The sequence below is a fragment of the Chelmon rostratus genome, chromosome 9 (assembly GCF_017976325.1).
Source record: "Chelmon rostratus isolate fCheRos1 chromosome 9, fCheRos1.pri, whole genome shotgun sequence".
NCBI lineage: Eukaryota > Metazoa > Chordata > Actinopteri > Chaetodontiformes > Chaetodontidae > Chelmon > Chelmon rostratus.
In genome coordinates, this window is record NC_055666.1 from 15,620,196 (window position 1) to 15,634,256 (window position 14,061).

The following is a 14,061-nucleotide window of genomic DNA, read 5'->3' on the forward strand; positions in this document are numbered from 1 at the left end:
TTCTAAAACGTGAAACGAAAACTAAAAGCTTTTTATTTCGCTGAAATAGAACGACGAGACTTGAAGAAAAAAAAAAACAGTGGATTTTGACAGCTGCACCTATCATTGTGTAAGCGTTTATACAAGCCAGCTAAAGGCTGCCTCTTGTGTGCTGGTGTCAGGCGGGTACAGTGGGGCGTGTCACTTGGTTTTAATTATCTTAAAGCGGTCCAAATGTTATCTAGGTGACTTCAAATTATTATTGGCAGCGAATAGAGAAGCTTCAAAGCCATGTCAAAAATGTCTTGTTAGTTGTTATTTTTTCTTTTTTGATGTGTTATGTGGCTCAGAAAATAACTTCTCAGACGGTTTTGATGAAAGCAGCTTCAGAAACACTGAATGCTGGTAAAATTGTGATGATAAGTGTAGGCACCTATGGACATTTAACGTAGCTTTATATGCATGTATGCATTAACTCTTCATATTTGAAGCAGGAGTTATTTTTCCTGTTACATACCACTGGAGTCCTCTATGTGAAGCAGTGGGTGGTCCCATGGCTGCTGAGAACCACTCCCTCGCACCGGTCCCCTCCCCAGCATTCCCCTCCCTCTGCGAGCCAGGAGCCCTACCCAGCTCTCTGTCCAACCACTCTGCTCAGCCCAGAAGAGCAGCCACACAGAAAAAAAGAAGTTTAAATCAACTCAGAGAAGAGGAGGGAGGGAGAGAGGGGGAGAAAACGCCCTGGAAACTTGGTTGAAGGAGAACTAGGAGAAGAGTGACAGAATCCTATCAGGCAGCAAAGTTGTGACTGAGAAAAGTGCTTTTCTTGGGCTGAGGAGAAAGGGAGCAGGCAAGTTTTCAAGGATGCTCAAGCTGGTGTGAGGCTTCTTGGGCGCAAAGACTGCGCACAGGTAAGGATGCACTTTTTTCTCTTCCTCAAATGGAGTTTTTTTGTTAGACTGTTTCTAAATTGTGTTGCCAGCTGTGCTTTGCTTCAAACGTACCTGCACTGTAAACTTGTGACTCATTTATGAAAACTTTGCCAAAGTTTAGCAACTAAGTTGCAAAAGTGACAACGTTATCGGTCCAACATTCCTGTAATATTCCAGTGGGTATTTGTACTGTGTGTGTATCAGTGGTAAGATTACAGTGACTTTGTCCTACTTTATTCCGTGTGTTTATGTATTGTGGTATCCTTTGTTTTTTCTCTAAGAACAGTTTTGCTATAGGGAAGTTTTGTATGGAGAGAAAACGTGTGCGCTATTACCTGGTTTTCTGTGAAGGTGTGAAGTGGCATTAATGTTGTGTGAATATCATCATACGTTTTAAAAACAGATTTAAAGTAGCCCAGAGCGTGAGAAGTGGGTGTGTACCCCCAGCAACCACATGAATGCAGGGGTCTTGACTGGAGTTGCGCACTTCACTTTTCCTTTGACTGCACACAAAGGTTGTTGTCCAAGGTGCATATAAGTGCTGAACTTGCTGTTTTAGAGGGACTACAGGGCGCCTACATATGATGTTAGTCCTTTTAGAAGCAAGGGGCAACACCCAAAATCACTCTATTTGTGTAGTGATTTGACTATTATGCAACGTGGATGTCCTTTGCATGCGTATAATCCCTCTTCTGTGGGACAGCAAACTTTTTTTTTCTTTTTTTTTTTTCAACCCTGGAATATCCCACCTACTAGACGAAAGTTGAATGGAAGACGTGCTGGAAAGATAACTGATGCTATCGTTCAGGCGTTGCTCTTATCTGTCCAACGCCCTTTGCGGAGCCTTGGAAGTTTAAAAAGTAAAGGTACTTCCCTATGAGAGCCTGCAGCAACAGGCTTGGGTGTGGATTCCTCTCTTTCACGTCCCTCCAGCCCATGCTTTTTTTTTTTCCTCTCTCCCTTCTTGCTTCGCTGTCTCCTCACAGAGGCACACCCTTTTACAACCCCCTCCAAAAAAAGAGAAGAAAAGGGAAAAAAAACCCCATACATGCTGCAGACAGTTGTCGCAGTGGGTCCCTACTAACACATCCACAAGTTCTTCATGGGATATGAAGGGGTCAGCCAACATTAAAAGCATTTATTAGAACTTCCCCCTGCTTATCCATTGTGTCGTACGGTGCTGTATATTTATTACTCATTTGGAACAATGAAAATCTCATATATGGGCCTTTTTAATGCAGTCTGCTTTTGTGGAATGTGGTGAACTCGCCTGACGGTTCTTGATATATTAATAAACTGAAGTCACTGTTGCTTTGTGCTAAGGCATGTATGATTTTTTAATGGCTGACTTTTTAAAAGTCTTGAACAGATAAATTGAACAGAGATTTCTCTTCTTTTACCTTGAGTTTCTTAACCTGGGCTCCCAGCCAGGGTGTGCAGGGGAGGAAAGAAGTGGGGAAGAGGAGGAGGAGGGGGGAAGATGGCGAAAGAGAGTCAGGGAGTGAGTTAGTGAGGGGGGATGGGCGGGGCGGGGGCAAAGAGGGGAGTAATGGAATGTAGTGGTTTGGAAAGACAAGCTAATTGAAACCAGGTCTGAGGCATAGAGGAGGGAGCTTAGACTTCGCACATTTGGAGAAAGAGAGAGAAACGTACGTGATCTGCCCCAAAAGTTGAGAGATATTTATTTTTCTGTCCAACTTGCATCATAAATGGCATCTTTCCAGTTGTGTTTCAAACCGGGGATCGTCACATGCAATCTGGTCTACATTTGACATAATGTGTTTGTTCAAGCTGAGGAAAAAGCAGATAAAAACAGCCGACATAATCCTCTGTTGATTCTTGGTTTAAAGTCAAATTTCTCTGGGTGTAGCTGCCTGTCCTCCGCAGCTCCCTCCTGCCACACCCAGAAGTGTTAGGGAGAGCTGCGTTTCGCTCCGCTCTGCACAATCTTTTCTACAATGCGCACCTAGTGCATGTTGAGGGTCTCAGCTGTAAATGTCTGGCATTTCTCAAATTGCACTTGTCACGGTGATTGATTGCGACACAGGCATCTTGAAGGGGTATTTGGGTAGTGGGTTATCATTTGAAGCAAGATATGTTTAGTGTTCCTAGCATTTAAAAAATTCCTGCTTTGCTTGGTGATAATATGGCAAAGTACTGTATTACATATGTTGAGTTTTCTGCAAGCAAGGGTCCGGATTTACACAATCCTAAGGATTCTGGAACATTATTTCAGACAGAACTGGTTCCTGACTCCCTGCAGCTAAAACGTCGATGATGAACAGGGCCTCTTCTTGGCCCAGGGTGGATTCTGTTTGTCTAAATACTTGCACTTTCCGCCAGTGCAGCAGTACAGAGGCAACATTATGTTGTAACCTTAAGTAATTTAAGGCATTTGGAATTCCAAAAAAAACACCCTCCGAAATTTGAAAGAAGCTTTATGGATCAAACCATGGTCAGTCGTCATCGCCGACATAAGCAATGCGCAGAGCCACTCAGCGCTGATTTTGTTGCACTTGTCACCCGTGTGATAAACAGCATCTTTACTTGCCCGAAGAACAGGACATGCCTCATGACTGTTTCGAGTCTTCACTTGACCGTGTTAAGATATTTATCACAGCACTCAACCAGAACCACTATGTATTCTTGCCCTGTTGAGTGGCAGCACAGATGAGAGGAGCAGTGTTAGTCAGCCATGCCGCCGTGAAACGGAAAGAAACTGCTCTGTAGCACACTTCCTCTGCCACTTCCTCGTGGGTTTGTTGAGTGGGTGTTTGGAAGGAGGGACAGCGTGGTGAGGCGAGACGAGGGAGGTGGACGCAGTGAATAAGCTGGAAGAAGGGAGGGTGGTTGCAATCAAACTGCAGTTTATTTTCTTTTCACACATTCTTTGAGAAGTAACGCTGGGCTCTCGGACATCCTGAAGTTCCAGCAGGAGCGCTGAGGTCTCCCCCTAGAGATTAGTTAAATAAAACAATCGTGAATTTGTAAATACACAACCGCTCCAGTCATCTAGCTACAAATAAACATCTAACTGTAGTGTTCGCGTCTTCTTTCTAGGCAATCCACCCAGCAGCCACTCCCTTCTTATCCATCCAGTGCTGGTTTGGAATTCTTCAGTATGGCCTCAGGATGCTTTAGGAAGCGCCTATCATTAGCATTTTCTTGCCTTTTGTTTTTTTTTTTTGATATATAGTAATTTGAGTATGTATGTAGTAAGTATGATGAGACAATCATCAAAAGTCACACTTAATACCCCTGTGAGTCACACCTATGCACATGCATGCACTTCAGACTTGTTTACTGTAGCTTCAAGCTTGGTGGAATGCTTGCAAGCATGGAATTCAAAAAGGGTGTGAATCATTTTTTTCTGATAAACCAACAACGTTCCCCACTGCTCTGCCAAACATCTGCAAAACACCCCAAAACAATAAATCTTAGATAAATGTTGCAAGAATGCGCTGCCTACTTAATAGCTGTCTGACCTACACCCCAACCCCCACAAGTGCTGTTATGTTGCCCCGCGCGAGGAATGACACGGAGCATCTGTTACAAAAGCTCTACTTGGAATGAGGCAGCCGAAATGTCAGGGCAGCAAGGCCTGGAATGTAAATTTAGAAATACATTCGGCTTTGTTTAGGTTTTCTTTATCTGGCACAAGATACTCGAGGATGGCACTCATCACAATCCAACTTTCTCTCTTGCTCTAAAAAACTCTGCACTACTCTGGTGTGGTCTAAATGCGAAGTATGAGTACGTATCTTAATGCTGTGCTCATTCTGCAAGTTCTACAGTTAGGAGGCCTTATGTCGACATATATATTCTGCTGCTATGGTTACCATATAGCCCTCCTCTGACCTTCTTGCCTCCTGCTCCATGAATTGACTTGCATTTGTTCTTGTTGGACAGTTACTTGGCATGGCCTATATATATGGTTGCCGTGGATAACTGTAAACCTCTTGTGATCTCTTATTTATGTGGCAGAGCTGTGTAAATGTCTTTTCTCTTTCTCTTTTTCTCTACCTGGTGTGACGAGTTGTGCCAGTTCACAATTTGCATCCTCAACTCTGTTATTCTGTAGCTCAGCCTCCCTTCAACCTATTTTTTCCCTTTGTTAGTTGCTCAAGTGTCTTCGCTCTGAAACTGCCTGCAGGCACCACCACAGGATCACTTCTCATTTCAGAACTTCAGCCAAAATGTTTTATTTCTGCATGGCCCATATTACATATAAGGTCTCAGTGGGATTTACAGTCCTGCAAGAGCAACAGTTCACGATGCAGCCCATGTTCCAAAGATGACAAGGAAAAACTCCCCTTAAAACCTTTGCGCATAAGGAAAAAATGGAAGAAACCCCAGGAGAGGAAATTCAAAGTGAGATCCTCCCTTTAGTATAATGAGTAATGACAGGAGCCATGAGTTATCTGGAACTTGCCACCTCATAGAGCATAGATCCTTTCTTTTACTGTCTTTATGTGAACATGAGGCTTAAATATGATTTATATGAAAATCAAGACATGACTGAAATGTATTCTCTACGCAACCCCTGGTCTTGTTTGTGCTCTCATACAGTTTTCCTCAGTTTTTCCATTTTGTGCACGACTCCTGCCAAAGTCACAATGGTTTAATCAACAGCAGGCCAAGTTGGCGTCAGTGGGCAGGCTTTGGTCTCATGCAGGCCTTGTGGTTTGGTTTAGGGCTATGTGGACTATGGAGTGCAAAAAAGAACCATTTATTTTGATGTGCATTCCTTTTATATGCGTCATACATGCATGTCCTATCTGTGTTTTTGAGGCAAGAGTGAACCTACGCTGGGGCCTGCAGCGTCTCTTTTTGTATTTGTTGTACTTGCTGCGTCAAACTACAATGGAAACAGAAGAACAGGGAGTCTATTCTGTTTTGACAACATGACTGATCTGGACAGTGCTCCTCTCTCCCTCTTTCCCTCTCTGCACTGAGGCCTTTTTATTGGTTCATAATCAAATCTCATGACTCACCAGCCCTGCTGTGCCTGATTCACTTATGGTGGAGCTTTAATCGTTGTCACACTGCTCCCGTTTTCTGTTCATCAGATTGATTGGATTTGGCAATCAACCACACCGATTAACCAAAGTCACTTTGATCAGTTTCCGGTGTGACTTAATTCAACAGAAGCTATGCCAGTCAAACTGTTAAGGTATGTGCCCTGAGGGCATCTAAAGTTGTATGAGAAAGAGGGTGGGAGCCAATGTTCAGCAGAACAGTGGGAAATGCAGTTTGTTGCATCTACCTAGTACACAGGTGCCGTCGGCTAAAATGACGACAATAGCAACGGTGATATGAATCATCTGTTCCGCCAATCCTGTTCTACTTTTTACTGTTCAGTTGAGAGAGTGTGTCTCAGGGCGCACATTAACCGTGCATGTCTGACTGAAGGTTTGTGTTCTTGTTTATTTGAGGAAAAAACCTGAAGGTCGGGGGGTGTGGTGGACTGACTGCAGGGGGGTGGACACTCAGGCAGGGTGCAGGGTGGGCGGCACAGAATGGAGCTAGAGTCTGAGAGAAAGAGGACATTTCTTTGGAGTTAGTCACTGCGGGGAGAGGCCGGGCTGCCTTCCAGCTGGCCTGACGGCTCTATCAAGGAATGTGTGTGACTGGAGGCCTGGGTGGGGCTGTGCACGGAGCTACTCCCTCTGCAAGCACAGCACATAGGCAAAGCGACCCAGTGATCTGCCAACCCATCCACATGGCAGGTGCTTTTATTTTCTTTCCGCACTGTTGGTGACCGCACTTGTTCTTTCTGTACCTGTGTGTGAGTTTATGGGTGTGGTCTCACCAAGGTACTGAAAACAGAAGCTGGGAAACCCAATTTTTTATCTTTGGGTTTGTTTACTCAGATACAACCATTGTAAAAAAATTCTCCTTGCATGAGATTTTTAAAAATTTTTTTTAACAAAATTAAGTTATCTTTCACAGCAAGAGATCTAATTTTGTTTTGGATAACAGTGATCAAGTTAAATTCTATCTTATAGTCTCTTGAGACTGATCCTCTGAAAAATGTACCTTTGTCATGGAGTCAGCCCTTTACCTGGACGAATCCTGACATGGCAGTCTGATTAATACCTCTCTGTAACAAGAGTATGGGCTAGAGAGTGTGCACAGCTGCTGTGGCAGAAGTCTCCCTACACAAACATAATGACGAACACGTACTGGCTGACACTCATCTCAGCTATGTCCCATCTTTTTCATTATAGGACCCATTCAAAAAGCACTCAACAACAATGCATTCTTTGGCAAAACTGTAGAGCATTTCACAAGCTTTGCAGCAATGTTACTGGTTTTAAGTTTACCCACTTTCTCTCCATAGTATGTGACTGGAAAGGTTTCAGTTGCTCAAACACAGCATTTGGCTTTTAGTGTATTGAGCATAAGGGACTGGGGAGGGGGAGGTTAATGATGGGGTTGGGGAGCCTGTCTCAGAAGAATTTCTCAGAGGGACATGTTCCCACCGGTAGATGCCTGTCTGCACACATATCAAGTCTGGTTCTGTTTGTACTGGGACTGAAAAAGAGAAGGCTTTGTTTCACAATATGCTGGTGGGTTGAAGCAATAATCCTAGTAAGTCCTGTAATATTTTGGGCTAGTCACAGCGGGTAAAAGTAAGATTGACTTGACTTGGAATGCAGAATGACACTCCAATGATGAATACACTTGCAACAGCAGTATTTTATTTCTGTACTGGCTTATATGGTTGTCCATTTCTGCTGTTATACTCCAGTGGAAGCCAGAGCAGAGGACTTCCCGAGCATATTTTAGAATACATTTCCTTTTAGAATTGAATTGGATTTGCTTCGTTTTCACCCTCAAACTCAAATTTCTGGAACTTGCTCTTGATCTTGGATCGGTAGTGTGTCTGTCTTATCTTTCCATTTGCAGAGGTGAGGGCCACACCATACAAGTAGCTGAGTTTATTGAAAGGCTCTGAAGGCTCTGTTTGGTCTTGGAGGGTCCATTGAACATGTACTCTAAAATGTCACGAGTAACTCCTGACTGCAAACACAGAATACTGTATGCAGCTTTGTGCTTCATGCTTGGACACACCTCTCAGTGCAACAGTGACATGCATAATAGGAATATGTTACGTTTTTGTTGTACTCATGCAACTGAAACATGGCATGCTATTGCATAAGACAGCAGCATGAGATTTCTTTTTAGCACCCATGAGCAGTACAATTTATTGACAGGATCCTTAAAGTATTTGCTCTTGTGATTTCAGTAATTTTTCATCTAATCATGTTATTATTTTGTTTTTGCATCAACAGAAGTCAGGAACACAAGACCCACAGCATCAGACTGAAGCCCTTGGCCTTGCTTGAGCAATCCAAGGTAAGTCTCTTCAGAAATAATGCAAGAGATCCACACAACACATCTGTTACTGGTCATGCAAAGGAAAGAAAACTAAATTTCTCATGACCCATCACTCCACTCCACGGCCATCTAGGCAGTGTCACCTTAGAGCAGCGTAGTATTATGCGGCCAGACGCCAAACCTCTGTTGGAATGTTTGTTGCAAAGCCTCCTTTGAACCTGGAAGGTCGTGCCACTGCCGTTCAGCTGTGAAAGGCCTGCCTTGTGGAAACCTGACACTTGGCTGCTTCTGCTCCCTATGCCTCCTCTTTGCACCCCTCCTTCCTCCCCCAGACACCACCTGTTCCGCTCGAACCCCTTTCCCCTTCTTATGAAACAGCCCTGTCAAAAGCCTGCCAAGCTCACGCTGCTTTAACTGTTTGTAGTCGGCAGCTGTGGACAATTTATTCCTTAGGAGTTGGAGGGAAAGCTAGCAAAACACCAAACCCAAACCGTATGCAGGCCAATGATAGGCCTCAGGAGAGGCGTATCCAGAAATGCTCTGTGGTTGCACTCCAGTCAACAGAAGCTTTTGTCTGACTGGCTGTCCCCACATCCCCCCTTTCTCAACACACATACCAGGCCATAATAAAACCCGATAGATAAACAAGCTCATCTGTTTCCCTCTGCCCTCATTTCCTCCATGGTTCACTTCAATCCTTCTTAGAAAAAAAATATCTAATGTTGTGTTCTTCAAATACCCTTTTGATGACATCACTAATCAAATGTAATGTTAAATCGGGGACGCCACTCTCGGGAAGGTCAGAGAAATTAATGTGAAAGAAGAGAGGGTGGCTGATTGTCATGTTGCCTTATCGCTTTGAGACACATAGACTGCCTCCCTGTCTTATGATCCTGAGAACAGAGGCTTATTTATTTAACACAATCCATATCTAATCATATGATCTTGATCAAGTTAATTGTCCCTCTGTGCTCTAGTTCCAGAATCGGTTATGCTGTTAGGCCATATTTTCATTTCTACTTGTTTGTTTTCTTCGCCCTCTTACTGTTAGCTCATAGGCTAGCTAATATTCCACAGAGTAGTTTCACAACCATTCCTCTCTCTTTTTCACTTGCTATCTCACACACTCACTTTTTTTTTAACCATTTCCTCTCCTTTCCATCTCCCTCCCTCTCTCTAAGTTTCCTTCCTTCCTTTCTGTGTGGCTGTGAGCCTCAGCCCCTCCTTTCAGCTTGCTGCCAGAAATATGTCATAGCTGTGAGCACAAGGACAGCTCTCAGTTATGGAGAGTCTCAGAGCGAGGGGTTAAAATGTGAGAAGAGAAAAATAAGTTGAAACATGAAAGGTAATTTTGCATGAAAATAGATGGCTGGATAGGGAGGGGAAGGAAAGAAAGAAAGTAAGAGAGTTGTGTAAGAAAGTTGTCTCTTTGGGTGAGACATGGAGGAATTAATAAGAACATTTTTTTCTCGCCCTTGCTCTTGGGGAATTTTTATGGAAACATGGATGTTGCCTTTCCCTCCCCTCCAGATATCCAGAAAACAATAAGTTTGAGAGTTGAAATGCTTCATTTTGCCTCTCCCATATGCTGAATCGTTCAATGCAATGTTTAAGCTTTAAGTTTGTCAGCAATTCTTGTCTGTTTTCATTGACTGCATGAAGGGAGGAGGTGGGTGTGTAAGCTGAGCTGCATTGTCACCCATGGGGAAAGTACAAATTCTTTGCTTCAGTCTAAATACCCTTTAGCTGGCATCAGATGGGCATGGTGAAGATACTATAATTGGCAGTGTCAGGTGACCTGAGTGGTGTTTGTTCTACTTGAGTTAAGAGGGTAAACTGCCTTGTTTGTGGCCTCCATACATTTCAGCTGTGTTTTGATGCATATAATGTTGTGGATAATGTAAGATGTAAGGCTTGAGGTCTTAATAGATTCATATTACGAGCTTCAGTCAAGTCACCGACAGAGACAATGAGATAGAGAGAGGCATGAAGAAAAAAGGAAAGAGAGAGGGGGAGATCAGGTTGATGCCTGAGAGTGGTTGGCGTCATCTTTGGCATAAACACTATCCCTACATCTGGTATTATCACTTTCAGTGGCCCTGGCCCTTGTTATTCAGTTCTGAGAGTCCGCAAAAGGCTATTTTAGAGAGAGGGCTTAACATTACCTCAAAGCATTGCAAGCATTTTCCAGTATTCCCAATCACGCAGGACCAGTCTATTTATTGACTCGCGTTAATTGGTGTATTGCCTGCTGCGTGCCCTTGGACAGAGTCCAGCAAACCAGGGAGACCAGTTTGCAATCTTTCTGCATTCCAAACTGTCTGTTTATTGGTGCTTTCTCACACACCCTAACTTTGGCAAAAATTCTGCTGTGCTAGTGGTTGAGATACAATTATGTCAGGATACAAACAGGTCTCGCTCTCTCTCTGTCACACACACACGCGCGTGCACACACACACACACACACACACACACACACACACACACACCACCACATGTGCCACCTAGATTTACAGCCTATTGTATGACATTTCAGGGAACCAGCTAAAACTACAGTGTTGTTTTCTTCTAACCTTCTCATTTGTTTAATATACTATACACTGGCAGTGTGGCAAGAGTGGCAGATAGCCGTTGACCGAGTGGTGCTTGTTACAAACTCCTTTGAAACAGCTGTTTCTTTATCTTTTCCTCTTGTTCCCAGTAGCTTGTTATCTTGCAGAGCAGTGTGGCAGCTTCAGTGAATGGGCAAGGGAATCTCTGGCTTACTGGTGTAATTATGTTACTTATACAGGTGCAAAATAGTGTGGAAAAATGTTTCAGTGTGATTTTTAGTGATTGTTCTCACACTGTCAATATTGTGTCTGATCATAAAAAACACTATGAGAATGTAAAGCCAGGATCAAGATTTATAAGATTTTCATATTTATTTTTAGAAGAGAAAGACTTTGCTCAAACCTTAAATTGATTAAACTGATCACATGGAAATCCAGCTTTACAAAGACAATCATAACATTACATTCTTCCTCCCAACTGGCTTCTTATTTGTCTCAATTGACATGTTAGCAGCTTGTTGAGGCAGTTTTTATGAGTTGTCTTATCTTATATATTCAAGTATATGTGAATAATAACAACCTTCAGCTCGTTATGCATCATCTCAGCAATCTGACAACACACTGTCCCCTTAAATAATGGTCTTGGTCTGTGTCACTGAACACAGAACCAAGACAAGCCGAGTGAATGCAAAAAGATAACACAAACAAAAGAAGACACTTGCATACCAACTGGAAAAGGGCTTAACTGACCCCCCTTCACGTATGAAGTCCTTGGCTGACCACCAAGAAGCTGTATCTTGAAATGCTCTGTGTGGGTATGGAGCAGAGTGATACAACAAGTAAAAATCCTTTATGCTCCCTTTCCAAGCTGGTCTTTGGTCCACCCCATAAAAACACAGTCGGCACTATGACTCATATCCTGTTTCTTTTGTGCCATCTCATGGATAAGCTTTTTTTACTGGCTGATTCCAGGCAAATAGACAATTTGCTGAAACCTACTGAATGACTGCACAGTTTGATGTGGTATGCTGTACCAGGCAGCAACAGAATAAGTCTCTCTTATAAATGACTGTGGTCATACAGTTTTGCCAGTGTCTCACTGTGAAATATTTTTCAGCAAAAAAAAAAGAAAGAAAGAAAGAAAGAAAGAAAGAAAAAAAATCAAAGATTAGCCGGATAATTTTGGTATGTACAATTTGGTACACACACTGACTGACCTTGCCTTTTCAAAGGAAACAATTCACTAAAAGAGGTTTGTGTTGTTTTGGATAGTAGATAGCTTTTTCTCAACCAGTTCCTCTTATAATAATCTATATTTTCTGTAGTAAGGAGGTTCCCTCTGGAAACTGAATTGTTGATTCATGAATTGATCCAGGAAATGGCTGGGTGGCAATAGTTCAGGTGGTCTTGTCCACGTGTCTTCACGTACAGGTAACATCTGGTCTTGTCATGCACATGTACAGTATGTTTGAAGAGGACTTTGAACTCCAAATTGTTTCAGATTTGTGCATACGTAAGGGGAAAAAGTCTCTTTGGACATCTGTAACAAATGCTGAATGCATGCAATGTAAAAACATAAAAAAAACATTGCTAGCTGGAGACACATGGCTCAGACAGCTTTGTGTAATTGAAGGTGTGGGTTGTGGAGAGTTTGGTATTAATGAAACAATGGGTTGTGTGTTTCAAAGAGGAGAGTGGGGAGGACTGGTCAGAATAGTGGAAGAGGCAGGTCTGAGAATGATGTAAATAAACTATTATTTTTGTGATGGTTGCATGTTAATTACAGTATGCATCAAGCTAGACAGTTGAAAAAAAAGCTAAACCATGCCTGTCAATTTGGTTGATTGGAACTGATATAAAGATCGTGAATTGTTACATCATTGTTTGTTTCTCGAAAACAATCCTCTATTATGGCCAGCAATATCTAGTAAAGTGTGATGACCACACCCAACAAGTAACATTATATGTGCCTTTGTCATCCTGAAGGTGATGAATTTAGTGATACAGCGGTAGTCATAGTGCATTGTTTGTGACCATATACAAACATGTACTTGTTTTAGTACTACTCTCTATGGATGTAGATTTGAGAGACAGGGCGTCCGGTGACACATTGGTGTATGTGTTACTGTGCATTTCTGCACCTCCTCTGTGTGTTTTCATAAGGCAAGGCCTTACAAAGCTTTAAACATCAATTGTTCTGTCTATTGACATTGGAGCATGGGTGTAGGCATAGGATTGGGCTGCTTTCCTCAGGGCAGGGTGTTGTCTGACTCCATACAAATTTCCAAAAGTGGGTGGGTTGTGTGTGTGTGTGTGTGTGTGTGTGTGGGGGGGTGTTGATAAAAGGGTATTACCACCATCTAGTGTTCACCATTGGGTCTTACAAGCCAAATGTTTAATTCATTTTTTGTGATGCATTGTTGTGATGCATTGTTGGTCCTGATTTTGTCTTAATGATTATTACAACTTTCTTTTATGCAGGAAAACGAAGAAAAAGTTTCCATCACACCAGGGCTTAAATAAAGGAAAGGAAAAACAAGGTATTTCAGAAAGTTATAGTCGCAATAAATCTATATAACATCCTGTATACCGTGTTGAAAATGCATATACTGTAAGCTCTTGCCGACTACCTTGTGTTTTTTCTCTCTCACCCATACTTTGTATGGTTATGTTTACAGATGGCTGAAGAGGAGGAAACCAGGGAGGTGCTCTTTACAGATTGGGAAGGTCCAGACAAAACTGGCCTGACGATTGAACAGACAAGTGGAGGAGAGATCTTTGTCAAGGAGGTTAAAGGAGAGTCACCTGCAGCACGGTCTGGAAAAGTATATGAAGGTAGCAAACTTTTTTTCATCAGATATGAAGTAAGATTTGTCTCACCTACCTGATGACTAAATTTTTTTTGCTCTCTCTACATAATTCATAGGTGACCAGATCGTAGGCGCCACAGTCTACTTTGATAACATGAGCTCTGAAGAAACAGCTGAGCTACTGAAGACATTGAACAGACACAAGGTTGGACTGAAACTACAAAACAAAGGAGACAAATCCCCTTGCCTCTCGCCCTTGAGCACACCATGTCGCTCACCAATGGGCACCCTGACGTGGGAGGGGAAGGCCCGTTTTGGAGGTTCCAGTCCAGACATCATCCTTGTAGGTTCTTTTTAAAAATTATATGATCACTGATTTGTTTATAGGGAAGCTACTGAACACAATACATGGTATAATAATATTTCTACGTTACATGCCTTCTT

The 14,061-nt window shown here is 42.6% G+C and overlaps 1 protein-coding gene across 2 annotated transcripts in view; it reads left to right on the forward strand.

The window, feature by feature from the left end:
* The first annotated feature begins 684 nt into the window (after positions 1–684).
* Positions 685–14,061, forward strand: part of ahnak (AHNAK nucleoprotein) — a 34,364-nt gene continuing 20,987 nt past the window's right edge. The window contains exons 1-5 of one of the 2 annotated variants that reach the window (XM_041943839.1): positions 685–890; positions 8,210–8,273; positions 13,289–13,347; positions 13,486–13,642; positions 13,734–13,960. In XM_041943839.1, the coding sequence (XP_041799773.1) occupies positions 13,486–13,642; positions 13,734–13,960 (384 nt within the window). In that variant the 5' untranslated portion in view covers positions 685–890; positions 8,210–8,273; positions 13,289–13,347. The remainder of the gene's footprint in view (positions 891–8,209; positions 8,274–13,288; positions 13,348–13,485; positions 13,643–13,733; positions 13,961–14,061) is intronic. The other variant, XM_041943840.1, reaches the window with a different exon arrangement.